The sequence below is a fragment of the Piliocolobus tephrosceles genome, chromosome 3, assembly GCF_002776525.5.
Source record: "Piliocolobus tephrosceles isolate RC106 chromosome 3, ASM277652v3, whole genome shotgun sequence".
In the NCBI taxonomy this organism is placed as follows: Eukaryota; Metazoa; Chordata; class Mammalia; order Primates; family Cercopithecidae; genus Piliocolobus; species Piliocolobus tephrosceles.
Genome location: NC_045436.1, coordinates 182,651,742 through 182,668,611, shown reverse-complemented (window position 1 = coordinate 182,668,611; position 16,870 = coordinate 182,651,742). Strand labels below are relative to the sequence as shown.

The following is a 16,870-nucleotide window of genomic DNA, read 5'->3' as shown; positions in this document are numbered from 1 at the left end:
TCTTTCTTTCTTTCTTTCTTTCTTTCTTTCTTTCTTTCTTTCTTTCTCTTTCTTTCTCTCTCTTTCCTTCCTTCCTTCCTTCTTCCTCCCTTTTTTCTTTCTTTATTTTTCTTGAGATGGAGTCTCACTCTGTCACCCAGGCTGGAGTGCAGTGGCACAATCTCAGCTCACTGCATCCTCCACCTCCCAGGTTCAAGCGATTCTGTCTCAGCCTCCCGAGTAGCGGGGATTGCAGGTGAGTGCGACCATGCCTGGCTAATTTTTGTATTTTTAGTAGAAACGGAGTTTCACCATGTTGGACAGGCTGGTCTCAAACTCCTGGGCTCAAGTGATCCACCTGCCTCAGCCTCCCAAAGTGCTGGGTTTACAGGTGTGAGCCACTCTGACCGGCCTGGCTAATTTTTAAAATAACAGCTTTATTAAGGAATAATTTATATATTAAAAATTTACCCTTTTGGAAGTCCAAGCCACAGCCGTCAGGCAAGAGAAAGAAGTAAAAGGCATGCACATAGGAAAAAAAGTCAAACTATCTCTGTGGGGCAAAGAAAGAGAGATCAGATTCTCACTGTGTCTATGTAGAAAAGGAAGATATAAGAAACTCCATTTTGATCTGTACTAAGAAAAATTGTTTCTGCTTTGAGATGCTGTTCACCTGTAACTTTCGCCCCAACCCTGTGCTCACAGAAACATGTGCTGTACTGAATCAAGGTTTGATGGACTTAGGGCTGTGCAGGATGTGCCTTGTTAACAGTATGTTTGCAGGCAGTGTGCCTGGGAAAAGTCATCGCCATTCTCCTTTCTCTTAACCAGGGACACGGTGCACTGTGGAAAGCTGCAGGGACCTCTGCCCAAGAAAGCCTGGGTATTGTCCCAGGTTTCCCCCCACTGAGACAGCCCAAGATATGGCCTCGTGGGAAAGGAAAGACCTTACCATCCCCCAGCCTGATACCGGTAAAGGGTCTGTGCTGAGGAGTGAAAGCGGGAGGCTCCTTTGCAGTTGAGATAAGAGGAAGGCTTGTGTCTCCTGCTCGTCCCTGGGAATGGAATGTCTTGGTGTAAAGCTGACCATTCCCAATCGTTCTGTTCTGAGATAGGAGAAAACCGCCCTGTGGCTGGAGGCGAGATATGCTGGCAGCGATACTGCTCTGTTGCTCTTTGCTACACTGAGATGTTTGGGTAAAGAGAAACATAAATCTAGCCTGCGTGCACATCCAGGCACAGTGCCTTTCCTTGAACTTATTCATGACACAGATTCCTTTGCTCACGTGTTTCCCTGCTGACCTTCTCTCCACCTGGTGCCCTGCTACACTCCCCTCGCCAAGATAGTAAAAATAATGATCAATAAATACTGAGGGAACCAGAGGCTGCTGCCAGTGCAGGTCCTCTGTATGCTGAGCGCCAGTCCCCTGGGCCCACTGTTCTTTCTCTATACTTTGTCTCTGTGTCTTATTTCTTTTCTCAGTCTCTTGTCCCACCCGACGAGAAATACTCACAGGTGTGGACGGGCTGGCCCCCTTCAATCTCTCTTCGCTGATGCTGATTCTATACCTAGAAAACCCTGAACTCCACCAAAAGGCTCCTGTACTGTAATGACTGCAGTAAAGTTTCAAGATACAAAATCAACATTCAAAAGTCATCAGTATTTCTTTTCTTTTCTTTTTTTTTTGAGACAGAATCTTGCTCTGTCACCAGGCTGGAGTGCAGTGGCACGATCTTGGTGCACTGCAACCTCCACCTCCTGGGTTCAAATGATTCTCCTGCCTCAGGCTCCCAAGTAGCTGGGACTACAGGTGCGTGCCACCATGCTCAGCTAATTTTTGTATTTTTAGTAGAGACATGTTTCACCATGTTGGCCAGGATGGTCTCAATCTCTTGACCTCGTGATCTGCCCGCCTCGGCCTCCCAAAGTGCTGGGATTACAGGCGTGAGCCACAGCGCCCAGCCAGTCAGCAGCATTTGTATAAACCAATAGTGTCTAAACTGAGAGCCGAATCAGGAATTCTATCCCATTTACAATAGCCATGCACAAAAATAAAATACCTGGGAATACGTCTAACCAGGGAGGTGAAAGATATCGATAAGGAAAGTTACAAAACACTGCTGAAAGAAATCATAGATGACACAAACAAATGGAAAAAATGTCCTATATTCATGGATTGGAAGAATCAATATTGTTACAATGGCCATACTGGGCTGGGACAGTGGCTCACAGCTGTAGTCCTAGCACTTTGGGAGGCCAAGGAAGGCCTGATCTTTGATAAAGTCAACAAAAATAAGCAATGGGGTAAGGACTCCCTATTCAATAAATGGTGCTAGGAAAACTGGCTAACTATATGCGGAAGAATAAAACTGGACCCCTACCTTTCACCTTATAAAAAAACTAAAGATGGATTAAAGATTTAAACGTAAGACCACAAACTATAAGAATCCTAGAAGAAAACCTGGGAAACACCATTCTGGACATCAGTCTTGGGAAAGAATTTATTACTAAGTCCTCAAAAGCAATTGTAACAACAACAACAAAAAAAATTGATGAGTAGGACCTAGTTACACTGGAGAGTTTATGCACAGCAAAAGAAACCACCACAGAGTAAATAGACACCTTACAGAATGGCAGCAAATATTCTCAAAGTATCCCAGTGGGCCGGGCGCGGGGGCTCAAGCCTGTCATCCCAGCACTTTGGGAGGCCGAGGCGGGCAGATCACAAGGTCAGGAGATCAGCACCATCCTGGCTAACATGGTGAAACCCCATCGCTACTAAAAATACAATTAGCTGGGTGTGGTGGCGGGCACCTGTGGTCCCAGCGACTCGGGAGGCTGAGGCAGGAGAATGGCATGAACCCTCCCGGTGCGATCTCAGCTCACTGCAACCACTGCCTCCCAGGTTTAAATGATCCTCCTCCCTCAGTCCCTCAAGTAGCCAGGATTACAGACATGCACCACCACACCCGGCTAATTTTTTTTTGTTTTCTATTTTTAGTAGAGACAGGGTTTTACTGTGTTAACTAGGCTGGTCTCGAACTCCTGAACTCATGATCCACTCACCTCAGCCTCCCAAAGTGCTGGGATTACAAGTGGGAGCCACCACACCTGGCCTTGTAAGCCCATCTGTTCTGCCCATTTACTTTCCTCAGGAGTACAGTAGGTGCTGCTGGCGTGGGTGTGGTACCCAAATTAGTCCATGGCCTGGAGTACAGTAGGTGCTGCTGGCATGGGTGCGGTACCCAAATTAGTCCGTGACTGGGAGTATAGTAGGTGCTGCTGGTATGGGTGCGGTACCTGGCATTATTCCATGGCTGGGAGTATAGTAGGTGCTCCTGGCGTGGGTACGGTACCTGGCATTAGTCCGTGGCCGGTAGTGTAGTAGGTGCTGCTGGAGTGGGTGCAGTACCTGGCATTAGTCCGTGGCCTGGAGTATAGTACGTGCTGCTGGAGTGGGTGCGGTATCTGGCATTAGTCCGTGGCCTGGAGTACAGTAGGTGTTGCTGGCGTGGGTGCAGTACTCGGCATTAGTCCATGGCCTGGAGCACTGGTGTTCTTTACCTGTGGCCTTAGCTGTTCTGTCCCTCAGAGCATTTCCTCTGGGATAATAGAGGTGTCCCCCTTTTGGTGTCCTCTGCAGTGAGTAACGGCCACCTCCTTTGGGAGCTGGACAGCATCTAAAATTCCAAGAGCTCAGAGCAATGCTGTATGGGGGATTCCTCAGCTTTTCTTTCCATATGGCGTCATGAGTATGGAGCACCAGGCACCCATATTTGGAATCGGTAAATACGTTGACTCGAGTCTTTTCTCAGTCGGAGGACCCTGATTAGACCAATTAATTCCACTTTTTGAGCAGATGTCTGGGGAGGTCAAGCTTTGGCCTCAATGCCTTCTTGTTGGCTAACTACTGCATAACTGATCTTTCTTTTTCCCTTGTGAATAAAACCGCTTCCATCTCTGAGCCACTCTACATCAGGGTTATGCAGGGGCTCAGGGGCCCATCTTTGAGGTCAGGTCTGCTAGACCAGGTCTGTTCTATGGTTTCCACACAGGAGTGAATGAGTTAGGGATCTCTTTCCTGGGACCTGAAGTCCAGCAACAAGGGAGCAGAGTTTAAAACTCAACATGCAGGCCGGGTGCGGTGGCTCAAGCCTGTAATCCCAGCACTTTGGGAGGCCGAGACGGGCGGATCACGAGGTCAGGAGATCGAGACCATCCTGGCTAACACGGTGAAACCCTGTCTCTACTAAAAATACAAAAAACTAGCAGGGCGAGGTGGCGGGTGCCTGTAGTCCCAGCTACTCCGGAGGCTGAGGCAGGAGAATGGCGTAAACCCGAAAGGCGGAGCTTGCAGTGAGCTGAGATCCGGCCACTGCACTCCAGCCTGGGAGACAGAGCAAGACTCCGTCTCAAAAAAACAAAACAAAAAAAACTCAACATGCTTTAAGGGTAACATCTGGGGTGTCAAGCAGAAGGGACTGATATTTAAGTAACCAGCTCCCTGTTAGCCATTGGTATCCCTTTGTCTCTAGGACCCCCTTGACTTGGTGGGGGGATCATGACATCTGATGGTTGTCCCAAGGTAAACTTACTGGCTTCTGTCAATATAGTGGTAGCGGCTACAGCTCGCAAGTCTCCCGGCCACCCAGCCACCACCTGGTCTAGTTTAGAAAAGTAAGCCACTGGTATAGGGTCATTCCTGAGCCTCTGGTTTAGGATGCCCAAAGCTACCCTTTGTTTTTTAGCCAAGATGAAAGGGTGGAGCTGCACAGCATCTGAAAGTTCATCTAAAGGGTGAAAAGTTTTTCTTTTTTTTGAGACGGAGTCTCACTCTGTCGCCCAGGCTGGAGTGGAGTGAAGTGGCATGATCTAGGTTCACTGCAACCTCCGCCTCCCAGGTTCAAGTGATTCTCCTGCCTCAGCCTCTCGAGTAGCTGGGACTACAGGCATGCACCACGACTCCTGACTATTTATTTATTAATTTATTTTTAGTAGAGGTGGGGTTTCACCACGTTGGCCAGGCTGGTCTATAACTCCTGACCGCAAATGATCTGCCCACTTCATCCTTTCAAAGTGCTGGGATTACAGGTGTGAGCCACCGCGCCTGGCCACATACCCTATGTTATTTATTTGTTTACTACATTTTTAAAGGTTGGCTGAAATGCCTAGGCTCCAGTGATCCTCCCACCTCAGCCTCCTGAGTAGCTGGGACCACAGGCACACGCCACCACATCTGGCTTCGTCTCCTGCAATAGAACAAAGTTTTCTTGAGCTAATGGTCTGCTCATAGTAAACTGCAAGAGGTTTAGATTTTTAATTCTCTGCAGCACTTTTCTGGTTTTTTATTTTCTCCATTTAATTTCCCTTGTTTCAGGTCAGAAATGCTGTCTTCTTCATTTAGAGTGGAAATTTCATTCCTTGAGGTAGAGCTCTTAGAGCATCTCAGACTCGTGTTTCAGAAGTTCAGCTTTTGCTACATCTTGCAGCCTGTGATTCTCAGGACACGCACCACTGCCTCCAGCTCCTTCTCCCCATCAGAAGGCCTGGGATGGTAACGCTGTCCTTCAGCCTTTGCGTCAGCTCCTGTATTTCTCTGCCCTCTGGTTCCAACTCTGTGGTTACAACCTGATGCTGAAATGTCTGTCTTGAAGACCTGGAAAAACAATGTTTTCTTCCCGTATAATTTCACCCGTCTTTCTGGGTTTTCTTGATGTGTCTGAATTGTCCGTGTAACCAGGAAACTTCTCATGCTTTTGGTTTTCCTAACAGCCACGTATTCTCCTGCTCGAGCTACTAACTGTCTCGTTTACATTCCTCTCTAATATGGTGTGCGCTCAAAACCTTGGACACACGCACACTCTTTCCGTGTCTGGTTAAATTGAGTACATTTTCATCAGGTTTGACTTTCAGGTAAATTAAACAGGTGTCCCGTAAGTGGAAGAAATCACGTGGCAGGAGGTTCTTCTTTACCTTTTTGGTAACTGGCCTCAAAAAACAAAGATTTTAAAAATATTTTATCAAGATAACTTCCTGAGTTGCCTTTATTTGTTTTTTAAATTACTTGGGAAAACTGAGCTTTGAAAGGGTTGTTTTTTTAATCCATGTATCTTCCTGTATTGCTTTTGAAGTATTTGACTATCACTCTGGTTAAATAAATGACTGTTATTTCACAGTGACCTGTGATCCTGTTTTGACCAAGTGTGTTGAACCTTTTGACATCTTTGGCAGCTGGAAGACTCAGGGTGGGTGGAAGACACAGGTGAGCCGGGAGGTAGGGAGAAACCCCGGCTATCTGCAGAACCGGGCAGGTCTCAGCTGAGGGAGGCCTGTGGCCCAGCAGGAGGCCCAGCAGCTGGTGGCAGTGGGCAGGGGAATGCCCTGGTGGGGGAGTTGGGAAGGGACAGGGGACCTTGAGGAACTCAGCTGCGTCAGGGCTTGCACTTCCATTGGAGTTGAGAGGGGAGCTGTGAAGCCTCGTGCTTGGCGGCAGTGTCTGATGTGATCCCAAAGGCCCCTCTGCCACTCATAGCTGCCAGGAGGCTCATCCACAGCCCCGTGGTGCCTGTGCTGCCCACAGAGGCAGGAGGACAGCTAGAGCCCAGGAGTTGGAGACCAGCCTGGGCAACATAAAGAGACCCTGTCTCTAAAGAAATCTAAAAATTAGCCAGGCATGATGGCATGATGGCATGTGCCTATAGTCCCAGCTATGTGGGAGGCCAAGGCACGCTGTAAAACAAACAAACAAACAAAACAAAACAAAACAAAACAAACAAGAAGAGGACACTAAGCTAAGTGAAATAGGCCAGTCCAGCCACAAAAGGACAAACACTGTGAGATCCCACGCAAGTGAGGCCCCAGAGTGGCCACATTCATAGAGAGAAAGTAGAGGCTGCGGGAAGCCGGGGGACGATGGGGAGTTATTGCTTAAATGAGGATATTTTACCAACATTTTAAAATAAAGTTCTCCCTGACTGCTTTGTGGGGACTGGACTGCAGGGGGCTGGAAAAAGGGAGATAGTGAGGAGGCCACTCTCCAAGCCCAGGTTGAGGGGCTGGGACCAAGGGCAGAGAGGGGTGGGGTGGAGAGAAGAATTCCCAGGGCTCTGGGGATAGAGCTGACAGGATGTCTGGAAGGATTGTTGAGGGCTCAGGGAAGGGGACATGGAAAGGTGGGGGACAGATATCGCCTAGAAACACCCGGGAGGTGCAGACAAAAATGGGAGGGAGGGGACCCAGACCCGACAGGAGCGGGCTCCAGACGGAAAGGGGTAGGCACTGGACGGCCGGAGAGGTGCGGGCCGCCGAAGGGGCGCCAGGTTTGTTTTGTTTGGGTGTGAGGGAATCTCAGCCTGCTTGCTGGAGAGAACCCTAGGGTGGGGGCTGTGCCTTGGGAGGAGGCGGCTGGGAGGGGGCGAAGGTGCACGGGCGGCCCGAGGGCACAGCAATGTCCCAGGAGAGGACGGGGAGAGGGGGGTGTGTCGGGTGGCGGTGGCCAGATTGGATGGTGGGACGAAATAGGTCCTCAGGCCCTGGGTGCCTGGGACGTGGGAGAAGGTGCGTGAACGGTGTACGTGGAAGGGGGTGCGGTGAGGCCGAAGGCAGCCAGGGGCCATCCAGATCCTGGAGCGGGGCACAGCAAACCCGAGACTCCTGGCCACCCAACTGCACCGCCGACTGGGGCCCAGCCCACCTCGCTTCTGCGGAGGCGTTTCCCTTCCCCGCATGGACGCGGCCGTCTGTGGGCGCTAGGCGCAGGGGTGACAGGGCACGTTTCGAGCGGGCGCAGCGTGGGACCGAAGGGGAGAAGGACGCCTGCGGCCCAGCAGGTCCCCGGAGGCACGTCCCCCCCAGGGCTCAGCGGCCCCGGTGACCACGCGGGGCTCCCCCTCTACGGCTCCCGCCCCACTGGGGGACTGCGACGGCCTGCTCCTGGGCTCGGGGCTCCGGGTGGAGAAGAGCGCAGAAGTGCGCACTAGCCCGACACTCGGGAGGGCCGCTTCCTCCCCAGGCGCCTGGGACACCAACCCGCAGCCCCCACCCAGCCCCTCGGGCCCCGCCTGCGTTCCAGAGCGCTGGGGATGCAGTGCACCCCCGAGGCGCGACCAGGTCCCCGAAGCCCGGCGTCGGCCCAACCCGGAGGAGGCAGCAGCGGTCATGGGCACGCTTCCCCAGCCCACTGTCCCACCCCCGCTCAGGGTCAGGACACCCGCGTCCTGCCGGGGCAGGGGCGACTCTGACCACGTGAGAAGCAGGTGCGTCCGCGGTCCCAGCTCGTGCCGGGAAGACCACCGGCCAGAAGCCCGGAGGTTGGGGATAGAGGTCGGCCAGGCGGCGGAGGGGGGCGCCCGAGGTTGGGGGTCCTGCACGGCGAGAGGGGCGGCCTCCCGGTAGGGGTGCGGCTCCGCCCACCAAGAAGAGGGTCTGGCAGGAGGTGTGGTTAGTCCCTGAACTCCGGGCCAAAGCGCGGACGGCTGGGGTGGGGGCAGGGGGTGGCGCCAGCCCCCACGTGGGCCCGGGGTGCCTTCTGCGGAGGCCAAGGCCTGTGTAGGTGTCGGCGTGGGGCCTGGCTCCGACGTCTGAGACCATCCCTCCCAAGGCGTCCGGGGCCCAGATTCGCACTTGCCGGGGGCCCCCAGGGACCACTGGCGGCACCGCGCTCTTTAAGGCCAACAGCCCTGAGTTCATGGGACTGAAATCGGCACAGAGAGGCCGAGGACCTGTGGTCGGGGCTCCCGGCAAGCGGTTCTCCGGGCTCCGAGGACACCGAGAGGCGGAGAGGAGGACCCTGGGGAAGGGGTGGGCAGCCGGGAGGGACCGAGCAGGCTGGTGCCCACCCTGACGCCCGACGATCAACGAGAGAGGCTGGGTCAGGGAAAGGCCGGGCAAGGGCGGATCCCCCGAGCCGATCCCCCAGACCAGCTCTCCCCGGGCGGTGCGACCCCACAATGGACACCACCCGCTCGGGGTCGGAGGCCAGGCTTTTGCATGCACCGCTCCCCGCCCCTCGCGAACATCTAGCAGCTCCCTCAGGATCGCCCCCGACCTGCTGAGATCCAGCCACAAATCTCCCACTTCCTCAGCTTTGCTTCGCTGGCAGTGCGCCCTGGAGGTCTCGCCCTGGCGCCGCCTCCTCCAGGCAGACCTCTAGACTGCATCGGCCATGGGCCTGGACGCTGCTCTCAGAGCCAGCCCCCGGCCAGGGCTAGGCACACCCGATTCCTGGAGCGTGCTAGGTGCCTCTAAACCCGCGGCCAGCGCAGTCTCGGGTTTCCATGACGACGACGTCTGATGGGAAACCCGGGCGGGGTCGGGTCGGAGCGCATGCGCGGTGCGCGCCGGACGCGGAACGTCTGCCGGTGTCGCCCGCGCTGCTGGTCCCGGGGTCCCTGAACCGCGGTAAGGGCGGGGGTGCGGGTGTCCGAATGGGGGTTTTCGAGATACGGGGCCCGGACTAGAGGCTAGCTGGGCCCAGGGACCGGCCAACTGGAGTCGAGGAGCCAGGGGTGGGGCGGGGGCTCCCTGGCCTGGGGTGGGTGGGTCCAGGGCTCCCCGGCCTGGGGCGTGTACGAGGGTAGCGGGCCCGCGGGAGGGGACGGGGGCTCACCGGCCCGGGGCGGGCGCCGCTGACCCCTCGCTGGCTTCAGGGCGGCCCCGCTCCCTCCGCTGGCCATGGCCCCCCCGGCCGCGTGCCGGTCCCCGATGTCACCGCCGCCGCCGCCGCTGCTGCTGCTGCTGCTGCTGAGTCTGGCCCTGCTGGGCGCCCGGGCCCGCGCCGAGCCCGCCGGGAGCGCTGTCCCCGCGCAGAGTAGGTGCCGGGGGCCGGGTTCCGGGGAGCGGGGCGGGGCTGGCGCCGGGGGCGTGCCGGGCCGGTCCGCGAGGAGGACCGCGCCTCGCCTTTGTTCCCGGGAGCGGGTCCTCCCCTTCGCGGGAGATGGTGCCGTGGGGAGGGGGGACGCGCGCTCTGTGGCTCTGGGTGGACGGGCCTAGGGTGCGTGGGGGCCTTGCGGGTGAGCCCCTCTGCGTCCCCTCCACCCTGACCCGAGTCCCCCGCAGGCCGCCCATGCGTGGACTGCCACGCCTTCGAGTTCATGCAGCGCGCCCTGCAGGACCTGCGGAAGACAGCCTGCAGCCTGGACGCTCGGGTAAGCGCCCGCAGCGCGACGGTCCTCCCGGGCTTCTCCGGGGGTGGGGAGGGCAGGGAGGATGCGGAGGAGGACCCCGGGGGGGAGTGGAGGGTCCCTCATCCTTCACCCCTGATTTAAGACGCCACACCTATGCCCCCTTCCTCTGGCTCCAGTCTTCCAAGGGGCATTCTGGGCACCCGTCTCACCTATGAGACACGCCTCTCTCCAGCATGCTCTGTTTCTAGCCCCTCCCCCAGAAGGCCCTCACTAGGCACTTTGTCCTATGACTGCCACTCCTGAGGGCTGTGACAGACCTGGACCCTGAAGAAGAACTGTCAGCCCAATCCAGGATCCCCTAGGTGGGCAGCGAGGCCCTGAGGCAGAGGAGAAACTGAGGCCAGAGGATGTGGCCAAAGCGTCAGGAATGGGGGGCCAGGCAGGGTGGTCTGGATCCTGGGTGGATGCACAGGTTGGCTAAGGCCCCTCCAAGCCTGGTGAACAGGGAGCCCCCAGGCCATGGGGTGCAGCCAAGGAGTTTTGGTTTGTGCCAGTGCTCCTGCTTCTTCCTGGAAAGGGAAAATTCTAGGAAGGAGAAAGCAGGGAAGACCCTGCCTGGTCCCCCCCACCCCGACCAGCCCTAGTGTCCTTCTTGGGAACACTCCAAAGGGCTTGGACTAAGACCGGGAGCCCTGTCCCCACTCCCAGAGGCTGGAGCTGAGCTTTTGGGAGGAGCAGCCCCCACCTATTCTTAGGCATGAGGGTGGGAGGGAGTGGGGGACAGTGGACCCCTGCGGGTGCTGTGGGAGCTGGAAGAAGGCAAGTAGGCACCCTGGCATGGCATGGGCACCAGCAGACCCCAGGCAGGCCCTACCAGTGGGAGCCACTGCAGAGGGAAGAGATGAGTGGGAGGCTCTGGGTGTGGGGGTTAGAGCCAGGGCCTGACTTTGTCTCAGGAGCCGGTGGAGATAGGGCTGCCTTGGGTGGGTGGAGGTCCAGGGGAATGCCAGTGGGCAGCCGGGCTGCACCCTCACACCTCTTGTTGCTTTGCAGACGGAGACCCTACTGCTGCAGGCAGAACGCCGTGCCCTGTGTGCCTGCTGGCCGGCGGGGCGCTGAGGACCACGCTGCTCCATGTCAATAAATGCCCAGTGGCACACCTGTGTCCTGTCTCCCTGTTCTGGCCATCAGAGCCCCTGCGTCGCCCCCAGCAGTCCTGGGTTGGGCCCCTCTCTGGGCTTGGGTTTCCCCAGCTGTTCCACCTGGGCGAGCCCTCTTGGCTGCTGTCCCACACCAGTGCCCATGCGGAGAGGTAGACACACACGTCTGACCTCAGTGACCTGTGCTTCCTTGGACCTGCTCCCCTGCCTGCCTGCCCTTGTTTTGAGGCTGGGAAAGTATAGAAATCGGCCTGACCCCTCCGAGTCCCCAGAGCAGCTACCCCAGGGCTGAGCCCCTCCAGGCTCCTGTACCACTGAACTGGTGGACCAGCTGCCTGAGACTGGGAGACAGAGGGTCCTGGGGAGAGAGGGCAGGGCCACCCTGCACAGCCTCAGCTCCCCTGCCAGTCCCACCTGCAGCCCTGAGCCTGGCCCCTGGTCACCGGGGAGCTCTGGGTGGGAACTTGATGAGGCTGTCCTCCCATCCACACACATGTGCACACAGCACACAACAAGTGACCTCCAGCTGAAGCAGGCACCTCCCTCTTTTTGTTCATTCTGTAAATGCTTTTTCAGTAAAATTAGAGCCTTTTATCAAAGGAATGCAGGAACATGGTTAGGAACAAATCCAGGTAAATAGCAAGCCAGAAGTGACTGCCATGTGCCCTAGGTGGGACTCGGCCTTTGGGGCTTTGGTTCCCTGGCTCTGGGGCCCCAGCCCCGCCCTGCCTCAGGTGGGTGGAACTGGACATGCCTGGTATCCACAGTGAACAGAGTCCTCCCTTGGAGCTGGCACCCGTGGAGAGACTGAGTCATCCAGCTGGGAGGATGTCTGCACCCTCTAATGCAGGCCAGGGAGAGGAGGGGCCTGACATCACTGCTGCCCTGGGCAGGGTGGGGTGTGGGGCAGGAACCAGTGCCAGCCACCAGCACTTGCTCAGAGGCTAGGAGGCTGGGCCATGTCTTTAGGGGCGTGGCTTGGGTGGTGCTCATGTCCCATTGGTCAGCCTTCCTCACGTGGCCTTTCTAGCTGCAAGGGAGGCCAGGAACCTAGCCATATTTCTAGGCTTTTATTGACAGACAGATTTAGCCAGTCTAGTCCAGGAACAGCCAGATTCTTGTTTATCCCTGCAGTGTTAGGGATTCCTCACACTAAACATTGTTTATCCAAAAATTCAAATATAACTCAGTGTCCTGTGTTATGGGCAGCTGTGTGTCCTGGCACAGGGTGAGGTCTCCATTACTATAAAAGATGGAATCTGGAGCATACTTGTCATGGAGCCCTGGGGAGATGCCCTCTGGGATACGGTGGGGACACGAACCAGGCTCGGCTGTGGGGCACTGGGTGGAGAGGCCTCCTCCTAGGCCTTGCGGGGCTGGGGCAAGGACAAGGTTTGGTGACAGGAGCTTCTGGCTGGTGGTAGGGAAGGGATTCGTGGGGCCTGTGAGGAGGTGACGGCAGACTGAGAAGGAGAGCGGCCCCATGGCAGCAGAGGGTAAGAGGCCGCTGGATTCCAGGTGTGTTTGCAAGTAGAGCCTGTGGGATTTGGGTGGGGGGTGGGAGTGGTCATGGGGGTCTGGGAGGCCACTGGGCGGGTACGCCTGGAAAAGGAGCTGGAGAGAGAACTCTGGGATCCCCTGTGGCCTGTTTGGGGGCAGAGGAGAGAAGAGGGCCCCTAGGGGTGATGAGCAGCTGTGAGGCAGGAAGAGAACCGAGCTGCATCCCGGGCAGCCACAGGTGTGTCTCATGCTACCAAGGTCAAGCAAGGCAAGAGGACCACAGGGTCCGTGAGGAGCGGGGAAGGCCTGGGAGGAGCAGAGTGGAGGGAGCTTGGCTGTAAGCGTTGGCAGGGCCAATGGCACTCACACTCAGTCCTGTAGCCATGGCGCAGCTTTCCTGCCAGGGGCTCAGCAACTCCGGGATGAGTCAACCCTGGCATGGCCGAGCAGTGACCTGGCACTGCAGTCTCTTTCTGGGACATCTTTTCTTTCCCTGGACCTGCCGTTTCCCTGATCTTCCCTGCATTCCCCTCTCATATCTGTACCTTCTCCAGTGTCAGGGCATCCCCTTGGTCCAGGGCCTGTCCCTGTGTTCCTTGTGGGCCCTGCCTTCCTCCCAGCTAGCTGGGCATTCCCACTGCCCACCTGCACTCTAGCCCAGAGCTGCCTTTCTCTGGATCCTATGCCCTCTTCTCCCTGCTGCTGTGTAGAAAAGTGTGTGGGAGGGACACTGTGTCCGCTTGTCTGGAAGGCGGCTGCTGCCACAGTTCATCTGCAGGTCACCCTTCCCACCGCAGGGCCCGTGCATGCGCCTTCTGCACCGACGCACTCTTTGCCCCGTGTCCCTCCTTAAATAGTTTATTTTTTAGAGAGGGCCTTGCTCTGTCACCCAGGCTGGAATGCAGGGGCCCCATCACAGCCCCCTGCAGCCTCAACCTCCTGGGCTCAAGCCATCCTCCTCACTGGGGCTCCTGAGTAGCATGGCCCACAGCGCGGGTACGGGCCCACAGAGCCCAGAGCCTGCAGCTGGGTTCCGAGCGCATGCCCACACACCCAGCCCCGCCTTTTCTTCGATGCGTTCGTCCCTAAGGGGTCCCGGGTTGTTTGTCTCTGTTTCTTTCCTGACACCCCGCCACCCCACACCGGATTGTGAAGTCCAGGCGGGTGAGATCTGCGCTTCCCAGGGGCCCCTGCAGGCCGAGTGTTCACCCAGTGGAAGCTGCAGGGAGGCTGCCTGAGCCAAGGCTCCGGGAGGAGCTGGCTGCAGGGGTCCCCGCAGCCCCTCTCCCTTCCTGCCCCGGGGTCTTTGGGACGCAGGGCTGCACGGGGTGTGGTTTCGGGCCATCTTCCCATGGAAGAGGCCTGGCAGGGCGAGCCTGGGGCTTAGGGCGCTTTTCTGCCACTCCCACCTCCCGGCCTCCTGTGGAGCCCCCGTTGGGCGCCCTGTGAGCCTGGGGACCGTTCTGCTTCTCGTCCTTCTTCTTCCGGCCTCCTGGTCTGTAGTTCTACTTCACAGGAGCAGCCGGCCCGCCGCCGCCCCGCGCTCGTCTCACCCGCAGCTGCCTTCCACCCCGCCCCGCTCCCTCCCACCGTGGCCAGGCCCGCGCCGTCCTGGGGTTCCGCTGGGCTGCTCGCCGGCTCCCCGCGCCCCTGTGCTTCCTCCCCACGGACTCGGGCTCGGGGTGGTCGCGGTGAGATAGGAGCGCCCCGACGGCCTTGGAGGAGACCCCGCGCGTCCGGCTTGGGCGTGGGCTCGCGGGTCCCAGCTCCGCCGTGGGTGGGGCTGCCCTGCCAGTGTTCCCTGTGTTTGGTGTGCCCTCCTCAAACCTGAGTATCCAAGCGGCGGAGACCTGGGCGCCTCTCAGCTTGGCCTCTGAAACCTGGAGTCTCGGCCGCGGTGCTCTCACGGGCCAGGCGGGGCGCGGGGGCAGCTGGGGCGGGGGCAGCTGGGGCAGGGGTCTCCGGTGAGGAGGGCGCTTAGGGAAGCAGGAGCCAGAGGCGGGGGTGGGCGGCCAGGGAGGACCCACAGGTCTGGGTTTCCACTCTTGCCCCACAGGCTGACCTGACCGAGCCTCAGTTCCCTTCTCTGTAAAATGGGCCCTTGGCGCCAACCTGGGGCTGATATAGGCGCTCTGCTGCTGGCGCTGGCAGAGGAAGCACCTTGTTTGTTGCCTGCAGGGTTCTCCCCTTGTCGTGGGGAGGGGGCTCTAGACCCCCCCATCCCCCACCTAGAGCACGTGCCATGGTCTCCCAGACCTTCCAGGCTGCTGCCTAGAGCCCAGCCCTGACCCTTCCAAGCTGACGGTGTTCTGGCGCCTTCCAGGTACCTGTGAACCCGGGGCTGGAGCACAGGCCTCAGCGGACCATCATGGCCACTGGGGGTCACATGGCCCCAGGCGTTGGGTGACTTGTAGGGGGCTGAAGGCTGAGAACAGACAGGCTGGAGGGAGGAAGTCTGCAGATGCAGACTGGAGGGGCCACCAAGGCAATACTGAGCAGGAGCCCAGGCCTGGCCTCTGCCCTTGGACCTGGTTAATGCGGCCCAGCAGTGGCAGGCTCAGGTTCAGGCTGTGGGGATGAGATGGAAAGGGCAGGGGCCAGCAGAGGCTGTGGCCCTGTAAGGGCTGGATCACTCTCCTTGGAGGTCACTAAGGCCTTGGGGTCTGGGTGGGGACACTGCTCAGGAGCTCCTGGACAGTGGCCGTGGCTTCTTCCCTCTCCCGGCCCCCATCAGAAGCATGACAGCCTATTCCCCCAGTATCTGCTCTGGAGCCCAAGGTCCCCATTCAAAACCCAGCTTCACCTTCCTCCAGCCCCCTGGCTCTCCAGGCACACCGGCCCCCACTTGTCTCCAATGCCTGGTTTTTCCTGCCCAGACCCCTTGCGTGCTGAGCCCTCTGCTGGGACGCTCTTCCTGCCGTCCGCGTGGCCAACCTCCGGACGACACTCTGGAGCCGCCCCTGCGGCTGGGCAGGGACCCTGGTCAGCGCTTGAGCCTTGCGTGCAGGGGTTGTTGAATGCATCAGCGAGTTCCTTCGAGATTTTCCATGACCCATGTTGCCTCCCTGGAAGGCGTGAACCTAAAGGGCTGCCCTGACCCTGTGCCCCGGGGCTGCAGTCCTCAAGCCTGGCTCCAATAAACTTTCTACTTAACATTAGTTTTGCCTCAGTTTTTTCCATTAGGTCAGCGTATCTGGCGTCATTCAGCAGGCTTCAGGGACCCTCTTCCCTGACCACCCGGGGCTCCTTCCAGGATTTGGGGGTGGTATGAGCAGGAACCCACCGCACTCCCCTCCCTCCAGAGGTTTCCTGGGTGCACAGCGGTGAGTCCTCCTGAATTCAGAGCTTTGTTTTCTTTTTGGTGGACACCTAGATTTCATTTGGAGTGTTTTTTAAACCTGCTTTTAACAGAAAGGGGGCTTCAGTCTCTGTCTTTGGACAGGGGACTCATATAAAGAGAGAACTCTGCCTTCTCTGCCACTGCCTCAGGGCAACAGGTTTAGGGCATGGTATGGGCACTCTGGCACTGGTGGTTTCACATCTTTGGGTCTAAAGTTACACAGCAAGCTTTAAAATTGCAACGGTTGGGCTGGGCGCGGTGGCTCACGCCTGTAATCCCAGCACTTTGAGAGGCCAAGGTGGATGAATCATCTGAGGTCAGGAGTTCAAGACCAGTCTAGCCAATATGGTAAAATCCCATCTCTACCCAAAATAAAGAAATTAGCTAGGCACAGTGGCACACACCTGTAATTCCAGCTACTCGGGAGGCTGAGACACGAGAATCATTCAACTCAGGAGGCAGAGGTTGCAGTGAGCCAAGATGGCGCCGCTGCACTCTAGCCCGGGCAACAGAGCGAGATTCCATCTCAAAAATAAAAATAATAGGCCGGGCGCGGTGGCTCAAGCCTGTAATCCCAGCACTTTGGGAGGCCGAGATGAGCGGATCACGAGGTCAGGAGATCGAGACCATCCTGGCTAACACGGTGAAACCTCGTCTCTACTAAAAACTACAAAAAACTAGCCGGGCGAGGTGGCGGCGCCTGTAGTCCCAGCTACTCGGGAGGCTGAGGCAGGAGAATAGCGTGAACCCAGGAGGCGGAGCTTGC

The 16,870-nt window shown here is 57.6% G+C and overlaps 1 protein-coding gene across 1 annotated transcript; it reads left to right on the top strand.

Moving 5' to 3' along the window:
- The first annotated feature begins 9,304 nt into the window (after positions 1-9,304).
- Positions 9,305-11,267, top strand: C3H4orf48 (chromosome 3 C4orf48 homolog). Its single transcript, XM_023206676.2, is given in 5 exon segments — positions 9,305-9,343; positions 9,345-9,379; positions 9,628-9,788; positions 10,037-10,125; positions 11,158-11,267. Coding segments are annotated over 5 exon segments (390 nt in total). The 3' UTR covers positions 11,224-11,267.
- The last annotated feature ends 5,603 nt before the right edge of the window (positions 11,268-16,870 follow it).